This window comes from Vidua macroura, chromosome 1 (assembly GCF_024509145.1).
Source record: "Vidua macroura isolate BioBank_ID:100142 chromosome 1, ASM2450914v1, whole genome shotgun sequence".
In the NCBI taxonomy this organism is placed as follows: Eukaryota; Metazoa; Chordata; class Aves; order Passeriformes; family Viduidae; genus Vidua; species Vidua macroura.
The window spans coordinates 93474417-93496344 of NC_071571.1; the positions used below are offsets into that span (position 1 = coordinate 93474417).

General features: G+C 39.8%; 2 protein-coding genes across 11 annotated transcripts in view; one reads left to right on the top strand and one right to left on the bottom strand.

Moving 5' to 3' along the window:
• Positions 1-10330, bottom strand: MSANTD3 (Myb/SANT DNA binding domain containing 3). 5 transcript variants are annotated; one of them, XM_053981887.1, is made up of 5 exons: positions 9081-9256; positions 7876-7994; positions 6270-6322; positions 3173-3619; positions 1-1833 (listed from the first exon to the last, which is right to left on the bottom strand). In XM_053981887.1, the coding sequence occupies exons 4-5, from the start codon at positions 3585-3587 to the stop codon at positions 1424-1426; spliced, it is 825 nt and encodes a 274-aa protein (XP_053837862.1). In that variant the 5' UTR covers positions 3588-3619; positions 6270-6322; positions 7876-7994; positions 9081-9256; the 3' UTR covers positions 1-1423. The 5 variants fall into 5 exon arrangements, with proteins under 5 accessions (XP_053837862.1, XP_053837871.1, XP_053837845.1 ...); XM_053981896.1 differs by lacking the exon at positions 7876-7994; XM_053981870.1 differs by lacking the exon at positions 9081-9256 and having other exon boundaries at positions 7876-8325.
• The window catches only part of LOC128809668 (uncharacterized), a 21190-nt gene continuing 8715 nt past the window's right edge, over positions 9454-21928 (top strand). Inside the window, exons 1-12 of one of the 6 annotated variants that reach the window (XM_053981835.1) lie at positions 9454-9577; positions 10832-10908; positions 11754-11822; positions 12266-12296; positions 13432-13491; positions 14036-14095; positions 14407-14487; positions 15172-15308; positions 18094-18216; positions 19715-19757; positions 20666-20779; positions 21142-21256. In XM_053981835.1, coding sequence (XP_053837810.1) covers positions 10858-10908; positions 11754-11822; positions 12266-12296; positions 13432-13491; positions 14036-14095; positions 14407-14487; positions 15172-15308; positions 18094-18216; positions 19715-19757; positions 20666-20779; positions 21142-21256 — 884 coding nt within the window. In that variant the 5' untranslated portion in view covers positions 9454-9577; positions 10832-10857. Of the gene's footprint in view, positions 9578-9936; positions 10163-10463; positions 10909-11753; positions 11823-12265; positions 12297-13431; positions 13492-14035; positions 14096-14406; positions 14488-15171; positions 15309-18093; positions 18217-19714; positions 19758-20665; positions 20780-21141; positions 21257-21928 lie in introns of those variants that run through there. The other 5 variants (XM_053981842.1, XM_053981816.1, XM_053981856.1 and 2 more) reach the window with 5 other exon arrangements.

Below are 21928 nucleotides of genomic sequence, written 5' to 3' on the forward strand. Positions count from 1 at the left end.
TTATGATCTGAAAATATTTTATTGAATCATGTGATACTCCGATTTTTCAATGAAAATGTACGGTTTTGTTCATTTTTCTCACTGCTTCAAATGACAGTTGTACACCTTCCTGTAAAACAGGTTTTCACACACCAGAAATTCTTATGAATCCTTGCGGGGTTCTGCATTTCACATTTTCTTAACTCTTGCCCCACTAGAATAAATGATTGCCAGGGTAAAGATTATCTATCTTTATTTGTGCTTTCCTACTATCTACCATTCTGGACATCCAAAATCTGTGGGGACTTTCATGTGAATGCCTTCATATAAATCATGTCCATCAACCCTCACTGACAGCAAAGGCAAGAAACACACCACCATAATGCACAGGACAGAACAAAAAACAGAACAGTGCTTCAAGACAGGAATGATTCCCTTGAACTGCTTCCCACCCTATGAGAAGGAAAAGAGGGTGAGTCTTAGTCTTTTCTTCCAGCTAAGGAGAAATTATCAAGTTAGCTGCTACACCATCAAGTATTGCATAGGAAAATAGAGGGAGACTTTGCCAATGGACTGGCTGGCTCACTGCATTTTGAGAGGTTTATGAATTCTTAAAAAGCTCTTTCCCTCAGAATGACTTCAGGTGAACAGCACACAGTGCTGGCAGCAGCATTTGACCCTCCTGTTTGGGTCCTCTACTTCAATACAAGATGGGCCTGGAAATTAAAGAACAAGCACAGTGGCTTTTGAGGAAGAAGTCACCTTCTTTTTAACTTCTCAAGTGTCAAGGTTCAAACAACTGGAGGGCCATTCCACAACTATCCTCTCAGTCAGCCAGACAGCTGGGAAATATTACTGTTCTTCAGAAGGAGAGGGCTGTTACTACAGTGGCCCTCTTGCTACGTCCTTCATTTTCACATCTTCTATGAAGAGTAAGTTATGGACTGTATTAACTAGTTTATTTTCCCTAAGCTTCAGCATAGTGATCCAGGTAATAGCTGTCCATCACCTTTGTCTCAATAGCAGACAGCAACTCCAACCCTTGCCTTCATTTGGGAATGCCAGATAGGAAGAGATAGAAATCAAAACAAACACTACAGCCTGATGTTTAAAGCTGTTAAGTTTTCTTAAGAACTCCCAGTGTAAGAATACCCAGAGTACCTTAAACTTCACAAGGATCAAGGGTGTTCTGAGAGGAGAAAATATGTTCACATAGAACACTGCGCATGTCTGTGAGTTAAATCAGAACTACCTACAAATAAACAATAGAGTTTTCCTCTTGGTGAACTATACCACTGTTTCCCTAAACATTAAGAGTCATAGTGTGTTCACTATCAGCCAGGCACCTATCCTGTCACTGTACATTCATAGTAGAAAACCCTCTTTCCAGTGCGTGTTACTCATAAATGTGCTAAACCAGACTGACTCTCTGCCCCTCTATGTTCTAAGGTGAATTAGGAAAGGGTCTGTTATAGGATGATACAGGCCATTCTTTTGTAATGGTCTGCAGTTTTCTCTCCCAATACATTTTCTTTTTATTTAGCACTTCCATTTTTATCCTGTGTTCTTCTTCAGCCATCTCGCACTCTCTTTCTATTTGCTGTATCTTTGCAACATGAACTTCATTCATTTGGATTAACTGGAGTTGCAAAATCGACATTTGCTGATGATGTTCTTCCTCGTGCATCTTTTTCAGAGCACTTTCCTGAGATGCTTTACTTCTGTAGTTCTTATCTGCTGCTATTCTGACATCAGAACATGAAGGCTCAGGCTGGGAGGTACCTTCGCATACTGGAAAATGTACCAGCTCTTTGTCTTCATCACAAAGGTCTCTGTTTGACACAACAAATGACTCTGCAAACAAAAGAAGAAAAAGTGTTATAGTATTCTCTTCCCTTCCTTCAAGAAAGAGAAATGTGATAAGTTACTGACACGTGCATATAAAACTTGTGCTCCAGTAGCAAAGCACAGGAGCCACTACATAATGCAGTTCTGCTGCAGAATACTAAGGGCATAATGGGCTGAACAGAACCACTTGGGGCTCTATTGAAAGACCTCCAAAGCTATAGTGGGAATTCAGAAGACTAAAGTGAATGCAGACACTTGTAAGTGGACACTTAAATTTAGGTGGCTGAGCCTGGAGCTAAACCTTAATGCAGCCATTTAAGCTAAATCCATATGTGACTTGCAATATTTTATGAAAGATCTGACCTGCAATATTTTATGAAAGATCTCAGTGTCAGGTGAAGCTGTTCACCTGTTCACCTGTCAACATGAAAATCAAATGACTGAGGGAATAGTAGGAAGAACACTTCTTATTCTTTCCTTATTTCTGCTGCAGATGTTGTAAATACAGTAGTGTAAATTTTTAGGAAAAAATCACATTATTCTAACTTTGAGAAGGCTCTACCAATTCTTCTGAAATAAAAGAGACCATGCAGGGAACAGAATAGTTACCATTGCAAATGAGGGTCTCAAAATACATTCCTATCCAAAACCAAACGACTAATTATGGTAAATAGAATTACAAAAGAGGCATTCTAAGAATGTTATCTAACAATGTAGCTGCTACTGTCTCTTGAGCAAGGACAGTCTCCTGTGTGAGATCCTGCCATAATAAAATTTGCAAGACACTGTTGCAGCCACCCTCCCTTCTGGTATTCAATTATTCCTTCTGGGTATGCTTGCCAAACAAACAAGAATGTAGTGGTGAACATTTTCAGAAAAGCCATTCTCCAGTGTGGACTGCAGTGTGAAATATGGCTCCACATACTCTTTTTAGTCCTTGAAAACAAAGGAGAAAAGACCACAGGGAACTCTTGCAGCAGGCAATTGTGTATCAATTTGCTGGTGATAGCTTTCTTTTTTTTTTTTTTAAACCAGCAAAATGATACTTTAAAAATGATAAAGATATCCTTGGGACTATTCTTTGGAAAGCCAGCATGATAGCAACTGTGATGCTTGCCACAAAGCAGCAGATATGTCAAAAACAGACGAAAAAATCTGTAAAAAACCTCACACCCATTTAACTCTTGTAGGCCTCGGGAAATACACACAGCCTTGTAATATCATAGCTCTGAAATTACTTTTCTATATCCAGCAGTCACAGATAAGTGGAGAGATTTGAAAAAGAATCACTGGCAAACTCACATACAAAACAATACTACTCGCATCATTACAGCAACATTTATACCTTGACTAGAAGCATCAGGCTGATATTCAGAGTCTTCTTCTGGTGGGCTCTGCAAAAAGTACATTTGCTCAGGCATTATGCTTCCAATCTTCTCTTTCCCTACGATGTGAGTATTTATAAGTGGACTAATACTTCTTTTTACCTTCTCCCGCCTTTCATGTGCCATTATCTTTTTTGTCCGTGCCTTGATATTTTCCCAGCATTTCTTTAACTGTTTGAAGTCTCGCAGTGATACACTGGGCTGTGAATTATATTCATGAGCTAGTGCTTGCCAGGTGCGCTGTTTCAGAGCAATAGTTCTTGCATCACTTTTTTTACATTCAAGCACGTATTTGTACTTTTCAACTAATGCAAGCAGCACACTCTTCTCCACTTCTGAGAAGTATTTAGCAGGCTTTATTATTTCGTTTTGCATTTTCTACTGTTTCTCCAAAGAAGACAAAATTCCTATAAAAACAACGATGAAAGAAAAAAAGAAAAAAGAAAACCAAACACGAATTAGAACTAGTTGCAATATCAGGAAACTGTCTTTCAGCAAAAACAAAAAAAACTCCTAAGCATAGCTTCTGATTAATTTTATTTTCTAGAATAGCTTGTGAATAGTTCTATAGTACATAATGGAATGATCAGGTAAGATTAAATAGAATTACATGCTGGTTTGTATTGCCACTTTAGTGGATACACAGTTCCAGAAGTAGACTATAATGAATACTTGTCTTTGTTACAGTATTTACTTAGTATCTTGCTTTTAATATCTTGTTTTCCTGTTCATTGCACTTTTTCACTCCCAGAAAGTTTTCCAAGCTCTGAAGTTAGGAACAAATTCTAAAACCCAGCTTTCGCTAGCTTCACATTTATGTCTAAAGCCACCTTCAACATGTTCGGGTTTCCTTTGGTTTAAAAAACAGCCTCTTCTGTCCTTGCTGATTGTGTATAATTAATTTCTCCCATTTCTCTCCAATATTTGAAAGCTCATTTGTATGAGCAATGATAGTGAGAAGTTGTCTTTTTAAAGACCTGTCAGCTTTGCTCTCCCCCATGCTCCATCCCCCCCTGGCTGATACCCAGTAGGCAGCAGGAACTTGATGTGTATTACAATATTGAGAAACAGCAAGAGTTGCAAGGAGACAAGAAATAACAACAGAAACCAACCACATGGAAGGTACAGGTCCTTCACCCTTGACTGCTGGCCCTGCATGTGTGGCACTTCCTTGCACTGTGCTGCTGGTCACTCAGGAGCCAACAACCAGGCTAAAAAGAGTTCTGGCCTTAACACAGCCACTGCTACACACTTACACAGCGTCAGCAACCACCTTTCTTCTCAAGTCCAGGGCTTATGTAGTCAGTATGAGAAAGGTAGCTGATAACAGGGAATTCGTGGCCATTTGAAAAAAAATAAACAGTGTTGCCTTGAGTTAACAACATATGACTGTGAAACAAAATATATTTTTGCTTCTTCTATCTTTTCACACTTTTCTCCCCCTTCCTTTCTGCTGTAACTGCGTAGCCCAAATTACTTTTAGATTTTGGGCAGAAATACTGCCTCAGCTCTCATTTCTTTTGTTTTTAATCATTAAACCCAGTGATACATTTATAAGATAACTGGTTCATATTCCTAACAGTCTAGGACTCTCCCAAAATTAATTTTCTAGTCGTTTGCCTGTTGTTTCTACTACTTCTCTTGTAACATTCCTTGACGATGCACTAGATATCACCATCAGGCTTCCTCTTCTCAATATATTTTTCCTTAACTCCATTGCACTAGGGCTTTCTTTGAGCCACCCTTGTAGTTCCTTTCCTCCAAACATCTTAGTACCTACAGTTATTCCCATCTCTTTCAGTAAAGGTAACTACTTAATATTTATAAAGAAAGCTAACAGACGAGCTAATATTGAAATGAAAACCCAAGCCTGACATAAAAACAGTGTCTCTCTTGAGTAGCCCATAAAAGATGACAAAGCTGCCCTGGTTTCAGTGGGGACAGAGTTCATTTTCTTCTTGGAGGCTGGTACAGTGTTCTATTTTGGATTTAGAGAGAATAATGCTGATAACACATGGATGTTTTAGTTGGTGCTCAGTGGTGCTTATTCCAAGTCAAGGATTTTCAGTTCCCCATGCTCTGCCAGAGAGCAGGTGCACAAGAAACTATGAAGGAGCACAGCCAAGACAGCTGATCCAAACTGGTTAAAGGGATATTCCATACCATTAAATGTCACGTTCAGTGTATAAATGAGGAGGGAGTTGGCCGAGACCTGCAGGTGGTGAGCAATTGTATTGTGCATAATTTGTTTCTCTTGAGTTTTCTTCCTCTCTCTCCCCCACTCTCTCTTTTCCACTACAAGTATTATTACTGCTACTATATTTTATGTTGTTTCAATTATTAAGCTGTTCTTATCTCAACCCACAAGTTTTACTTTTTTTTCTGATTCTCCTCCCCACCCCACTGGGGGCAAAGGGCGAGCAAGCAGCTGCACAGTACTTGGTTGCTGGCTGGGGTTAAACCATGATGCTAGCAAAATAAAGGAGTCAAAGAACAGGAGACACAGTGGAAAAAAAGCCTGCAATAGCAAAACTGAAGCAAAGTTAGTAAGTAGAATTAACAGTCTAGGTCAAGTTAATAGCTAAGTTGTACCCCTACTGAAAAAGGAGCAAACACTTGGTTTGCACCTTCTGTCAGTGCATGACTGGGTTATTTCCAGTCACCTATGTGGGTCCTGCATAGTCACAGTTCTGCTCTCTCTTACCAAATCCTGGTGTCACAAGGACATGGGAGAGCTGAAGTTTTTGCAGCAGACAGGATCAAGGGGACTAAGGGAAAGGTCCATAGGAAAACAAAATGTAATAGTGCTACTGCTAATGGAAGAGATAGTTTATTTCACATGAAAGCAAAAGGAGGAAGAAAGAAGAGAGCTGGGTAGCTGAGTTTAAGGAAAACAGGTTTTTGATCCAATATTTCCTCTGTCACACTGTAGCAAGTTATTTTTTTATGGTCTGTGAAAACTTAAGTCACCCCCCATATTGGTGACAGGAACTCTTAAACAGCTATAAACTGACAGCATGAACTAGGTGTAAGCAAAGAAACTTCTTTCATGCATACCAGTTATTTCAATGCCTAGGCCTAATAGAAGTGTACAGCTGCTTCAGGAGTTCCTTAAATAAAACAAACAAAGAAAAAAAAAAGGTAGTCATGAAATTGACATCCTAGAAAAGATACTGAAAACTGGCAAATTCGCTCCATGAAGCCACTCTAAAAACATGTAAAATAAGAGGCCTGGAATGGAATAGAATGTATCTAATAATCTATTTTACTTACATACTTGTTGCACTATTCCAAACCATTATGCTGCTTTAGACAGATGCTGCAATGAAATTCTTGGGACTAAATATTGGTTCTGTATCTTAACCTCAATTCCACCAAGAAATGGGATGAAATGCAGTCCCACCAGCAAGTTGTGAAGCCCAGTAGCTTATGACCCTGAAAAACCAGGATTACTCCATGTGATCAGAAAGGACTGATTCTACCTTCTACTGATGCATGTAAATCTTACTTCTAGTTTTGAAAAGGTGAGAGAATCTCAGACAAAAAGAATCATTACATGTTTATTTTTAGAAAATCCCTTTATTTAGAAAAACTGGATTTTCAGAAGTTTGGAGACTACATTCAAAAAGTTAAACATTACTAGGACTTCTGGATTCCAGATGCTAAATATCTAGCTCCACAGACTGGCCGAGATCAGCTGATGTCAGTAAATATCAAAAACATTTATTAATATGACTTCCCATATATTAACAAGTTATGTACTAGAATAAAAGCTCATCTTTCATGGATGGAGCAAATTTAAGTATCACTTTCATACCACACTATCATTTACTTCTATTATTTTTACTGTTGTAGCTTTTGAGATCCCCAGTCTTAATTCAAATACTGAACATTAAAGAATGGAAACATAAGTCCTACTCTGAGAAGAATATATTGGTCTTTTCTTCCACTAATCACATTCCTAGTATTTGTTTCCTAAACATACACACTGCACTTGTGTCCTTTCTGTGAAGAAACCAGGATTATGATCTAGGATGCATAAAGGAACTCAAGAACTTGTGTGGGCAGTTTAATACATAGAAGAAAAGAGTTTTGGAAGACTCTTCTCAAGCTCTTACATGCTAAACCTACTTTCTTCAATGTATTAAAGCCTATTTGCAATGAGGTGAACAAGAAAGCTCTCTGGGATGGCAGGAGATGTTAGAATACAGAGAAGTTGAATCACAACACCACCATGTATTTATATTCACCTCTTTTTTTCTTTATGCATATTATTCACCTTCTTGCAGCCCACAGGCTCCTCTGCAGAATATGAGAAAGGACTCACAAGCCCACAGAATTTCCATTTTGAGGCTAAACAGTCCTTCCAGGACATATGCCTGGGATATAATTTAGCAGGACTCTGTACTGAAATCAAAGTAATTTACTGTGTATAGCTCATCCAGTAAACTGGATTGATTTGTGTGGGCACATGAGGACAGTTGCAGAGTAAATTCAAAGAAACAAAGACTGGAAAGCTTCTCCCACTCTTACAGGTGCCTACGCTCCAAGACACAAGCAGTAAGAAAGCATTTTATCCTAAATATCTTCTCCTGGCATGACTCAATTCACAACTTGCCTTAAAACAAAGCAGTGTCCTAAGTATTTGTCCCCTCACACAAACCTCTATAGCTTTAAGATAACAGAAGTATCTCTCAGCTCCTCATCTTTACTGTGAAATGTTGTGCAGCATTCTTCTTTTAAAGACTATAAGGCATGTGATGTGATCTGCTCGAAGAATAGCTTGAAAAAAGAATTACAAAAGTTAGGAAATGCACATATGTTCATAAATATTTCACACACATGCATTATTTTGCTTGCACACATCTGAACAGAAACACAAGCTCCAATCAGTTGCATAGAAGCCCAGTAAAAGGAAAAAAAAATCGGTTTAAGTTGGCATGTGTGAGCATTTTTAGTCCACAAAATGTTTTTTTAGCTCAAGAAAATGCAGAGAGAAAGTTATGGTCAAAGACTTATCCCAAATGTTAAAAAGGTTACACTAACCAAACCCAAAGAAAAGAGTTTGTTAGCAAACTGTGGTCACTTACGGGGTGAAAATGAAGTTCACTGACCAGTGCCAACAGAATTACTACCAGAAATATTCAAAGATTGACAAAAATAGAATTTATGTCTCTAACTTAAATTCCAGGTGAAGCTCTAAACATAGCCAGTAATTAACAACATTGGAAATCAATCATATTTCTGTCCTTTTCATCCAGTGCTTGAGGACGAAAGAGAGGCATGGAAATGTAATGATCCAAACTAGTCACAACAGGTTTATATTTCGTTTGAATGACAGAAGCAGCAGTAAACAGTGTTCTTCTTCCTCAAATGTTTCCTTGGTTTTCCTCACCAAGCTTCCATCAGTGTTCCAGGCCTGACCCTGCCTACCTTGAAACTTGAAATCACTAGGTAATTAAGAGCACATTGCGAATATGAATGAGATCTATACAGAAAATGTGCTTTAATCAGATTTTTTAAAATCCCACCTCCTTGGGTGCTTTCCCCCCATGCTTTAATGCAAATGAATAGTTATCATGGATCATCCAGCAAACAAACAAGATCATCTACTAGTAAAATTCACAGTACTTTACCCAAATTTCTCCTGTCAGATTTTATACAGCTATACACAGAAATGTACTAATATATATTTATATCTGTATCATATCACACTATAGATATACACAGATGGATTTTAAGCGGGTCATCCCGCTACCTATGGAGGACATCCAAAGCACTTCCCGCAAGCAAGGTAATGGACGCAGGTTGTTATTCCGAACCACTGCCTGAAATCCACCAAAAATAGGCATAATATAGGAATCCTACCAGACTCTCCCGCACCCGAACTTCTCAAACATTAACTCGAGCTTGGTGGGGGTTTTTTGGTCTCCTCGCTAGCTCCTCTTCTGCTTGAAGGAGAAAGCAGAGCAGGTCCCGGCTCCACAAAGGCGGCCGCTCCCCGTCGGGCGGGCGCGGAGGCTGCGGCGCGGTGCGGGCGCATCAGCCGCGGCGGGGGGGCTCGGCGGGCGGGCGGCCGCTGTCACCCAGCGCCCGCGGGGACCGGCGCCGGCGGCGGGGACAACCCCACCCTGCGGCCCCGCCGGCTCCTCGTAACAAAGCGCCTCTCGGCTCCCTCCCTCCCTCGTTCCCCGCCTCCCTCACCTCCCCGCCCGCAGGCCGCCGGCACCGCTCCCTCCAGCTCCCCGCAAACCCCGCGCTGGATTCCCGCCCGCCGCAGCACGGGCGGCGCGGCGCCGGCCTCTCCCGCGGGGGACACCGCCGTGCCGCGGGGACACCCGGCCCGGGCGATCCCGCGCCTGCAGGTGCGGCGGCGCTGCGGGGAAATGCGCGAGTATGTGTGTATATGTGTGTGTGTATATTTGCGTGTGCGTTGTGGGGAGCGGCGTGCGAACACTCAGCGGCCGCCAGGAAGGGGGTGGGCAGCCCCGCCTGCACCGGGCGCGGGCGGAGCTCCCGGGACGCACGTCCCTAGCGCGGCGTGCCCATCCGCATCCCGGTCCCGGGGCCCGGAGCGGGGCGGGATGGGGAATCCGCGCCCCGGTGCGGCGGCCGTGGACCCAGCTCGGGCTTTACCTCCGACAGCGCCCGGCGGCCCCACGCGCCTGCGCGCCAGCGCCCCCAGCGGCGGCTGCGGGAAGGGCCGCGGGTTGCTGCGGCCGCCCCGTTCCCGTCCCCGTCCCCGTCCCCGCCCGCCGGCGCCGCGCTCCCGGCCCGCCGTACCGCGAGGCGCCGTGCCCGGCCCGGCCGGGCTCCCGCCACCCTTCCGTGCCTCCTCGCCCCGGCGTGGCGCAGTTCCCGCCCGCAAGCGGGTCGGGGGCAGGTGCCGGTGCGGCAGCGGGGAGCGCCCTCAGCTCCTCCGGGCTCTGGACGCTGCCCGGCCCGCCGGGGTGAGTTGTGTGCAGCGGCGGCCCGGCGGTCTCCCGGCTCCGGCGGGAGCAGTGTCTGTGTCCTCCTCGGCGGGGCTGGAAGTGCCGGGAAGGGCGCTCTGCCGCCTGGCGGCGCTCTTGGCGTGGGGTTTGGAGCTTCGGGGCCTCCCTGCTTCTCTTCCTTCGGTCCTTTCCCTCCCTCCCTCCTTTACTTCCTCCCCCCTTCCTTCGCCGCCGCGGTCCGGGTGGGAGCGCGTCCTTCTCCCCGAGCCCCGCCGTGTGCCTCCCGTTCCCCCGGCACGCCCCGGGCGCTCCGTGCTGGCTGTTCCCGATGTGTGTGTCATCTGTGCCAGCCCCTGCGCGCAGTCCTATCCCTGGAAAGAAGGGGGAAGCTTGAAATGGTCCGGATTCGTTTTTTGTTTCATTAGTTTGTGTTCTGCGTAATCTTCTGGTGACGTTAATGTTTCCCGAGGGAAGCTCGCGGAGAACAATTGTTTCTTTCCATGCTGTAGTTTTGCTCTCGAGTTGAAAATAGGATCATTAGGCTGGAAATTTAAAGGTTGACTATAACTCAAGGCGAGGCACAAAATAAAGCTGGAATGTGCCCAACCCTCATATAGGCGGAACAAAAATGTAAATAATTCTGTGAAGCTTAAACAACAGTTTGCAATCTTTCTGCAATTTTCCTAGAATTTTTTATCATCTAAAGACTGAATATGGACCCTGAAAGTGAAATAAAGAAGCAAATAAACCCCTTTTACTGCAATGTAAGTATTCACTTACAAAGTTTTACTAAACCAAGTGTGAACGTTCATTTTTTCTCTTGAGCAAGCTTGATAAATAGCACTGGAGCTGAACTTATTTTGGTGTCTATGTCATGTTTGACTTGGATGTGTGTTATTATAGTGAATAATATTATTTTTCTAAATAAAGGCATTCTTTTTATAAGTGGTTGATTAAGCGTAGCTCCTGTTCAGAGCAAAAAAAATCCTGATTTCCCTGGTTGTCAGGTTTACTGCTGTTTTTTTAAAGCATACTGGGATTTTTAGAGGAGAAGGAAAAGATTTGGGCTGCTGCTGTTCATTCACGTGAATTTAAACCTAGTCTGCTCCCGTTCCAAACTGGCCCAGGCATGAACCAGCTGTGATAGGGAAGTTTTCCAAAGGGAGGGAGGCAGGCCCCGAAAGGATCAGAGTGTGTTAGTGTGGATGCAGCACTGAGGGGAACTGGCTCACCTCAGGCAGGTGGCATGGCTTGTCACAAATACGCCGTGCCTGTGGCTCACCCTTCCTCTGGAGTGTGTGAGGAAGGTCTTGGAGCTGTCTTCACTTATCCACACATGCCCACGCAGAAAGTGTTATGAGATGGCTGCAGAGTTCTGGAGCATCTGAAATTCTTACATGATGTGGAGACTCTGGTTCATTCCACTGTGTTTTGGTGGTCTTGGAGCTTTATAAAATTCAGTTTTAGGAGGCTGCTCTAGTTTGTCTTTGAAGTAGTAGTACTTTTGCAGAACTTAAGCTATGCCAACAATTTGATCTGTTTTGGTATCAGTGGTATTTTATTTCTCTTGGTCTGTGTGCAATGCTAGAAATACTTCTCTTTAATCTAGATTTGCAAAATCTGGTGTTCTTCTGCATTAAACTTGCAGACTCATTTCCTTGGAGCAAAACACAGGACGGTAAGATCAGTTTTTGAATGCACCTTTTGTCAGATTTTACCAATTTATTTAGCAACAGATTATGGGGTTTGAAATCTAGTTTTGGTGTGGTGGTGCAACATACAATTTCAGATATTTAACTAGTTTTGCTAATTTACTGTCTTCTCTACAATGATAAAGTAGAACGTGGTTTTTTGTACATTAGTCCTGTCAGAAAATGTTACATCTTTATGTCTAGTAATGAGACTGCATGCCTGTTAATAAAGGGAGAATGGAATTACTTAAATCATAGACAATCTCCAGAAGAAAAAAGGATGTTTTTCTTTTTTAGTTTTCATGTAATTATTCACCTGAGATAGTCTATGCTGTTGGTATTAATCTAACTTACATATAATAAAAGCTTTGCATTATTATTTTTTGACTCTTAAGTGCCTTCTTTTTTGGTTGATAACTTGGTAATTTAGGTTGAAGAAGCACTGAAAACTCATGGCATGCGTAAGTGCAAGATTTTTTTGCTTCCTGCTGTGTTCTGTACCCACATTTTTCTCCCTGCCCCAATGTAGGTTTTTATGAAACAATGAGAAAAAGACTTTCTCAAGGCTTGTGCTTTAAGACCTGTCTTGTGTTTTTTAATGATATAACTACCTAATCAATCAGTAATGTGAGCAAGAGGTATGCAAAGTTGATTAACAAGCACTAGCTAGAATACTAAAAATCACTTCCATTAAATTTTTGAGAAACCCTAAAGAATTCAAGACATTAGAGACCTTCAAAATTTAAAATATAATCTAAAAATCTATGCTTTTTAAAGCATGTAGAAATACTGTATATACTTTATATTTGTTTTTGAAAAGGGGTTAATTTGCGTCAAATAATTAAGATATTTTTATTATTTAATATTTATTTTAATAGGTTTAATAAATTGTTAAACCTCCTCTGGGTCTTGATGAACTGGTCTAGTTCTAGAAGGAGTGAAGGTCTAACTACACTCACAATTGTTCTCCTAATTTGGTTTCATGATGCACCAAAATGTCTTTTCAGGTTTCTACAGTTCACTGCTCCCAGAATTTGGTTTGAAAGCTGTTGTTCAAGTCAGACATAATCATTGGACCTACCTGATCTGAGAATTTTTATTTGGACTTTGATGGAAATTTAAGTGATGAAATTTTAGCAGCTGTACGCTGCTGAAATAAATGTCCTGAAATTCCTGGATGCCCTTAAATGTTCAGAGACGTTGAACTTGATTGATCTTCCTCTCTGCCTGCTTCATTGAATTGCCTGACATGAAATGACTTTATTGTTGTTTAGTGTGAATGTTTACTGTCCATCTTTTGGAGCGTGGTGTTAATGACACCAGGGTCATGGGTTCAGTCCTTGTACAGGACTCAATGATCCTTGTGGGTCCCTTCCAACTCAGAACAGTCTGTGAATTTGTGAAAAAAATCTCTTAGCACGTCCAAAACTTAACTTAAACATAGCTGAGTTTTCTCATGTCAACAGAAGCTCAAAGAGTTTTTTTCAAGTAGTTAGTCAGTTATTTTACCAAATTATTTTTATAGTAACAATTTTATTTCCACTTCAGTGGGATTCTTTGTTTTCTTTTGTTTTCTTCTTTTTTTTTTTTTTTTAGTTAAAACAGAAAATTGCTTAGGGAAGAAATTGAAAACACCCGTGAAACTTCCTGATTTTGGTAAGAATGTTTAATGTCTCCCCCACATTCCCCCCCCCCCAAAAAAAAAAAAACCAAAATAGAAGAAATAAAAAATGTTGACGTACAATATTACAAGTAATATCCAGATCTTAGCAGGTCATTAGGAATTCATTTCTGTTCATTGTACTTTCAGTCTGCAGTAATATTTTCTGATAATACTTAATTTGTGCAACTTAAATGCTTTAAAAAGAGAGAATAAGATTGGGGGGCATAATGTTTTATAATAACTGACTTAATTTGTGATGTGGGACCATGTATGAGCAGGGACTTATACAGGAGTCAGTGATCCTTGTGGGTCCCTTCCAACTCAAAATCATCTGAGTCTGTGAAAAAATCTCTTAGCACATTCAAAACTAAACATAGTTTAGTTTTCTCATATCAGCAAAAGCTCAAAGAGTTTTTTCCTAAAGTAGTCCGTTATTTTACCAAATTGTTCTTTCAATTGTACTAACAATTTTATTTCCACTTCTTTCAGATTCTTACTTTTGTTTTCTTCTTTGTTTGCCTTTTTTTTTTTTTTTAGTTAAAACAGAAGGTTGCTTAGGGAAGAAAGTGAAAACACCTGGGAAACTTCCTGATTTTGGTAAGAATGCTTAATGTCTCTCCCCACACCTCCCTGAAAAAAATAAAAAAAAAGTGGAAAAAATAAAAAATTTTGAGGTACAACATTACAAGTGCTGTCTAGATCTTAGCAGGTCATTGGGAATTCATTTCTGATCATTGTACTTTCAATCTGCAGTAATATTTTTTAAAAATACTTAATTTTTGCAACCCAAATGCTTTAAAAAGAGTGGAAATAAGATTGGGGGGCATAGTCTTTTATAATAACTGACTTAATTTGTGATGTGTGACCATGTATGAACAGGGATTCACTTGTATGTGAATTTCTTACAGTGCCACTTGAGGCAGAGAAGTTTAATGGCCAGACATTGGAAGACCAGCTTAATACATGTAAAGATTCAGAACCTGCACTTGGTGAGAACTTTTAATACTGTAATTGTTTGGTTTTGTGATATTTACCTTTAAATAGTACGGATCCATTTTTTAAAATGTAAAATTAGGTAATGTGTAACAAAGTCTTCTTATGGTTGCACTGAGTACCCAATAGTATGGTATGGAAGTGAAAGATCATAGTGATAAAATCATTGGATTTGGCCTAGAACCTATTTGGTTAGATACCTCATGTTGACAATATTCTCTAGAAACAATCTAAAGTGATACAACAGAAATTAATTTTAACTTTGAAGGTTAGTGTGGCTCTTTGCAATTTAACTACCCATTCAGTGGAGGGGAGATGGGAGTTGACAGAAAAAACAACTAGGGACATATATTAAAATACATTCCCTTCTAATTAGTTAAAAAATAATTGTTGCTATTAATTTTTAGGATTTAGGATTAAAAAATTGTTGAGTCCTATATGGTAAGCATAAGACATCCTAAAAACATCAGTTTTATACCTTTGGTGTTCAAAAAGTCTACACACCCAAAAGATAAAATATCTGATGGTTCTAAAAGTCTTCATTGATGTATTTGACATGCAGTAGTAATCTTTTCCTTATATGTCAGTGCTTTAAGATCAGTTCTTTTGCAACCAGCACTGATGATTTGTTCCAGCAAACATAAAATTTCCTAAGTTGTTTGGGTTTTTTTTCAATACAGGGCTTAATTACATAATAGAATACCGAACAAAAGACAATGTTCCTTTTCTCTATGAATGTCAACTATGCTACTGTAAAACAGGACTGAGTAACATGTTCATGCATGTTTGTGGTTCCAAGCACAGACTGGCATACTTGGTAAGTTGGTTTGTTTGTTTGTTTGTCTGTTTTAATGTGATGGTTTAAGGAGAGAATTTTTTAGTCATATTTTGATTTTTAAAAAAATCAAAATTAAGGTTTTACATAAGCTTCTGTGAAAATCTTGATATTGCAGTTGTGCAACTGTGATGAATAGACTTAAAATTCTTCTCATCAGTAATGTGTATGTCTGTCCATTGCTTGACAGTGAGTTTAGTTTGTTCTGGTTTGGTTAACCGGTAATGAAATCTATAGCTAAAATGGATTAGAAATAGATGTTTGACTGATTTTTGCATAATGTAAAAGAACAGTAGCAATGAAGAGACTATGCCATCTTTCAGATGCTTTAAAAGGAATGTATTTATAAATTGTACATATTAGATAATGTGATACATATTAGATTATTAAATACTGTGACTTGCAATCAGTAGGGGGAAAACCCAACTCTATTCTGTTTTGAGGCTGGGCAAGACATGTCTGTTCTGTTGCTTGTTTTATGACAAAAGGTTCATGAGGTTCATGTCAGCTCACAAACATTCAAATACATTATAATTTTCAATCTGTTTAGACAAATGAGGCTCTCCAGTCTCTGAATGTTTACTTGAGTATATTGGCTTAGGATGGGCTTTAACAAAACTGAGAAAGCAATATTCTGAAAGTATTTTGATACTTTCTGTAAAAGTCTCTCAAAATTGATATTATGTTCAACACATCTTAAAGTCATAGACAGCTGAGTTCACGTAGTATTTTGGGGCAGCTTTAGGCCTAATGTTGGGTGTGCTGCTGTGAATCTGCAGTGATGTCTTTCATAAACACCATGCTGTTTCTGGTCATTAATTCAGATGTACATGCTGAGTTTTGATGTTCTCTAATTTTTGCATTTCTGCTTACTTGGAACTGTTTTTTGCAATTCTGAATCTTACACTTGTTAACTGCATCTCTGATAAATTCTTAAATACTATAAAAATATAATAATTCATGAAGGATAACTTTTAAGTTGTGCACCTGAGCTGGATTACCCTCAGTAACGGAAAAGTCAGGAGACTAAATGACTGGAATTTGCTCTGCTGAAAAAGGAGCCTGGGGGTCCTGGTGGATAACAAGCTCAAGATAAGTAGTGTAGCTTGGTGTCAGTGAAGGCTAGCAGCAAGCTGAGCTCTACTAACAAGGGTACAGCCAGTAGATCAAAGGAAGTGGTTATTCCCCTGTTCTTGATCCTTGTTAGGCTATATCCAGGGTATGGTGTTCAGTTTTATACTATTGCAGAAAGGAGGCTATTTATGAAATTGAGCTAGTCCAGTGGAGAGCTGCCAAGATAGTCAGGCAGCTGAAGCACACTTGTACTATGAAGAGAAGTTAAGGTAATTGGGTTTTTTCTGGCTGGAAAAGAAAAAGTGTCAGAGGGATCTAACAGTTCCTCAGATCCTCCAGTACCTCAGAGGAGGTCATTAAGAAGGCAGAACAAGACCCTTTTTGGAGCTTCTTGGCAGGAACATAAATTCAAGCAGGGGGTTTAGCTACATGACATAAAGAAGGTGTCCCTCATGGTTCTATGCTGGGACCAGTTCTGTTTAATGTCTTTATTGATGAGATGGATGAGGGTATTGAGTCTGTCATTAGTTAGTTTGCAGACGACATGAAGCTGGGAGCATGTGTCAATCTGTTGGAAGGTAGGAGGGCTCTGCAGAGAGACCTGGAACAGTTGGATGGATGGGCAGAGTCTAACAGGATGAAGTTTAATAAATCCAAGTGCTGAGCCCTGCATTTTGGCCACAATAACCCTCTGCAGTTATAGGCTGGGGACGGTGTGACTGGACAGTGCCCAGGCAGAAAGGGACCTGGGGGTGCTGATCGACAGCCGGCTGAACATGAGCCAGCAGTGTGCCCTGGTGGCCAAGAAGGCCAACAGCTCCTGGCCTGGATCAGGAACAGTGTGGCCAGCAGGAGCACAGAGGTCATCCTTCCCCTGTACTCAGCACTGGTGAGGGCACACCTTGAGTGCTGTGTCCAGTTCTGGCCCCTCAGTTTGGGAAGGACGTTGAGACACTTGAGCGTGTCCAGAGGAGGCAGCGAGGCTGGAGAGGGGCTGAGAACACAAACCCTGTGAGGAACAGCTGAGGGAGCTGGGGTTGTTTAGCCTTGAGAAAAGGAAACTCAGAGGTGACCTCATCACTCTCTACAACTTCCTGAAGGGTGGCTGTAGTCAGGTGGGGGTTGGTCTCTTTCTCCAGGCAGCAACTGACAGAAGCAGAGGATACAGTCTCAAGCTGCATCAAGGGAAATATAGGTTGGATATTAGGAAAAAGTTCTATACCGAAAGGGTGATAAAGTTCTTGAATGGCCGGTAGAGTCACCATCCCTGGATGTGTTTAAAAAAAGACTGGATGTGGCACTTGGTGCCATGGTTTAGTTGAGGTGTTAGGGCATGGGTTGGACTTGATGATCTTTAAGGTCTCTTCCAACCTAGTCACTCTGCGAATTCTGTGAATTTTTTGCTGTGAGGGCAGTCAAGCATTGGAGCAGGTTGTCCAGAGAAAGGGGGAAATCTCTCTTTCCTGAGGCTTTTAGATCCAAGCAGGCAAAGCCTGGTGCAACCAGTACTACATTCAGTGCCAACCGTGTTTTGAGCTGAAGATTTGGCTTCAGTTCCCTAAATTATTCTGTGCATAACCATTTTAATAATTTCTGCTATGTATATGTAGAAGATGATTTATCTCCCATGATTATTAACTGTGCTAGATCTGAAAGGAGTTGTGTGACTTAAGGACTTGCATTTATTTTCTAGAGACAACATTATCCAGAGATAGCACAATCTGATGAAGTTAAGGGTAAAGGCTCTGAACTAAACAAAAGAGTTAGGCAAATTGGATTAACAATTGAGAAGAAAGAAGGAAGAAAACAAATACAGGTACATTTCTCTTAAGAATTCCAGAAGCTTTATATTTAATAAAGAAAAAAAAAATGTAATTTCCATTATGGTGGGCAGATTTGCTTTGGAAGGTAGGAAAATCTTGCTTTTTAAACCTTTATTACAGGTTCTTTTGTTATTTTAGTAATTCTTCCAGGGTTATTCTGGACAAAATTTCTCTATCTGAGTGCACAAATATCGCAAAATATATATACTAATATTTAATCAATTCTCAGCTCTGTGTGTGTGTAAAATAAGTTGTTTCTTTGTTGCTAGGAATCTGCCTTTATAACTTTTCTGAATAGGTTCTGCTTTGTAAGCACTTGTGGGAATTCTCAGGGAAGCCAGGTAAAATTTCTGATAGTACAGATGGAAGTGTAGGAATTTGCAGGTTGACATGAGATAATCAGCAGTGCTGTGGGATCACAGAAGCACCATAATCTTAAATTCTTAGTGAGCTGCACTCTTAGAAACATATTAATGTGGAGATATCTTCATATTGCTCTTTGTTGATACCTACACTGCAGGAGTATTTATTATACCTTTATGTGGACAGGATATTGGTGAAGCTTCTTCTTGAGGTGCACCAGCTGGTTCACGACAAGATTATTGAGGTGCTCAGAGTTCTTTGTGGTACACGTTAAACTTGTTTTCTCCATCAACTTCAATTTCTGTCAGCATCCTGCTTGTTAAGCATGTTCCTGTTTCTTGACAGGATCCCTAGCTAATGCTACATAATGTGCATTTGGAAGGATATCTCCTTTCAAAGTGGAGCTCCCAAGGTTCCTATGTTAAAGCTGGTGGTGTCCTGCCCATCTGAAAAGAGACTTGTGTTTCTTTCTGTGTGATACTATCACACTTAAGTTCAAGGATTAGAACCTGCTCTGGTCCTACCCATTTCTGATAAAAAAAAGCAAGTATTAGAAGATCAAGTCAGGAATGAATGCTGTAGAAGGGAGAGATTTCAGATTATCAAATCCATTCTGTCTGTCCTTCATTTTTTAACCTCTACTTAAAAAGAAAAGCAGCTGGCTGTTGGCAGCAACATTTTAATTTGACTTGAGACTGTTTATTTTACTTGAGATTTATGTTCATAGATACGGAAATATTTACTTCCATCTTTTTTTTTTAGACCTTTTTGTTTTTCTAGGTAGTTTATTACATCTATAGCAATCCATTCTTGATGTAAGGAACTTTTAAACAAAGTGTGCGTAATCTGGTTTAATTTTACTGCTATATCTTCTGAAACCAGCTGTTTAATTTTTTTTTTTTTTTTTTTTTTTTTTTTTTTGTAAGTTCTAGAAGAAATTTATTTATGGTAAATAAATGTCCAGGTAACTAACTTACTGACTTTTTTGATATCCATTGAGGGATTTACACACACATGTTTTACACTACTAGTCATATATTCCTAAAAAAATACAAATTAATGCTGATGAAATATCTATGAAATAATATTGTCCACAAAATAACTAACATAAATGGGTTTTATTTTTAGGTTGTTACAGGTGTTCCAACAGTGAGAAGGAAATGGCAAGAATGTAAGTGTGCTCAGTGGGGTGCAAACTCTCCATTACTAATTTGATCCTCCTTTGATATAAATCAGACCAGGGTAGTCTCTGCAGTGCCAGATACCAGTATTTTGGTGAACTGGACAAAAGGAGCAGACTGAGGCTTTATGCTAGTAGTTAATTTGCAGTACAGAAATCCACACAAAATTCTTAAAGCACACCTATAGCTCTTATTTCTGAAAGAAAAAATTTCTGTTTTACTTGCCATTGATACTCAAAAAATGGTAGGAATGTGGTATCTGTGAGATTTTCCCACTCAGTTTAATGTTTTAAAACTCATTGTAGTACAGTGTTGTCCAGGTGGACAGACAGTATGACTGAATGCCACTTGAGGAAATGGCTAAACTTTTCTATGATTCGCATTGCCTGAAAAATAAAGATTTGAATTAAAACGAATGTACTTAATTTTGATGTATATTAGCATGTAAATGGGACCTTAAAATAGCTCAATAGAAGTAATGAGATCATCTAGATTAGCAGTGTTGTACTCTGAAGAGAAAAAATAGCCATTTTGAATCTAAAAGTGGTCTGAAATAAGTTGAGTCCTATTCAAATTGGATTTCTTGACTGTAATCTGTTGGTTAATGTGTCTTATTTTGCGTGTGACTTTGTAGCATTCTACTACATTTATAGTATTTACATATTTTAGGAAATGTAAGCATGTAATTATAACCAGGCTATAAAATATTCTAAAATTTGTTGCTAATTTATAGCTCATATTTAATATAGTGTCACATAATAATGCTTATAAAATTATTCTTGGTGTTTGTAAGTACTATTGCATAGAAACAGAGCTAGGTGAAATTGAAGTGCAGTAGGAGAACCACCCTCTATCAAGATTATGTCCATTGTGCTACATTTCAAACATGTTTGTTTAGCTCTCAGTGCAGAGGACAGCCCTTCAAAAGCTAAAGTTCAGCATGTCAATGCACCCCTTAATAATGCAGGAAAAACAGATAATAAAGATGGGAAACTGACAGACCCTATGCAAGGTAAGAGGGAAAATTATTTATTTTATTGGGTTTTTTTAACTTTCACCGGTGTATGAATTATTTACTACTATATGTGCCTGTTCATGGCTTCCACAGCTGAGTTATAAAGGTGAATTTACACAGTTGTATGGATGGCCTTGGGATCTGTGGTAAAGGAAGGAATAATCCTAGTGTTTGTAAAGAAAACATTCTACTTCTACTGTTTTTTTAGGTTCAATTTTTACTTTACTTCTTCATAAGACACCTTACTTCCATCTTTAGGTTTTATTGATGTTGTCTTTAGAAATATTCTTTGTTTAGAATATTTTTAAAATTAAAACACTGGAAAAACATTACTTAATTATACTTTTTTATTGTTTTAGATGAAAATAATGTTCAGGATGAGAATGAAGAAAGGCAGAAAGAACAGACAAAACCAGATGAAAAAGTTGAACCTAACAATGCTATTGAAAGCAGCAAAAGCAACAACTCAGAATGGTAAAAGAAAAGAAACACCATCTCCAAACCCATTTAAATTAACTTAAAGGAAAATGTTGTGCGTGCCAATTGTCTATTGGATTTGCATAGTAAAATCCATGTCTTCTGAAATTGTGCTCAGCTGTAAACTTCTGTAATTGACAGAAAACCTGGTGTATGTAAAGTAGCCTCAGACTTTGCTCTGGATGCAGCTGGCTTTTGTATTTAACTATTATCATTAAGGTATAGTTGTCATGTGCTGCTCAAATGTTCCAAAAGAACATTTCCTCATGGTTTAAAACTGCCTCTGTTACAGGTTAATGTCAGATTGTTAAAGTGGTATGTGAACTGATTTTGGAAGGGAAAGACAATCAGTAATAGTTGAAACAGCTGAGGTTTCTCCTTTACAAATGATTTCGTGGAGGAACAATAAGTGTTTCAAAGGAGCAGCTTGTTCTAAAATGGTGAAACTGTGCTTGCTGCTTGTGAGCATCTTATTAGTAACAGAGTTGTGAGTTGAGTAAATGCCAGCCTTTGTGTGAGGAGGACATCTCCAGCACTGGTCATCTTCGTGCAGCACCAGGAGCCACAGGAGGGCATTCAGTAAGGGATATACAGGCGTCAACCCAAACACAAGACTTTTGTTCCAACGATTTAGTTACTTGGTTTTTTTTCTTAATTGTGCTCCCTTGC

Coding starts and splice junctions, on each gene's coding strand:
- MSANTD3 (XM_053981907.1), bottom strand. CDS start 3,587: ATGCAAAACGAAATAATAAAGCCTGCTAAATACTTCTCAGAAGTGGAG. Junction 1,834..3,172: donor GCCTGATGCTTCTAGTCAAG/GTATAAATGTTG, acceptor TTTTGTTTGCAG/AGTCATTTGTTGTGTCAAAC.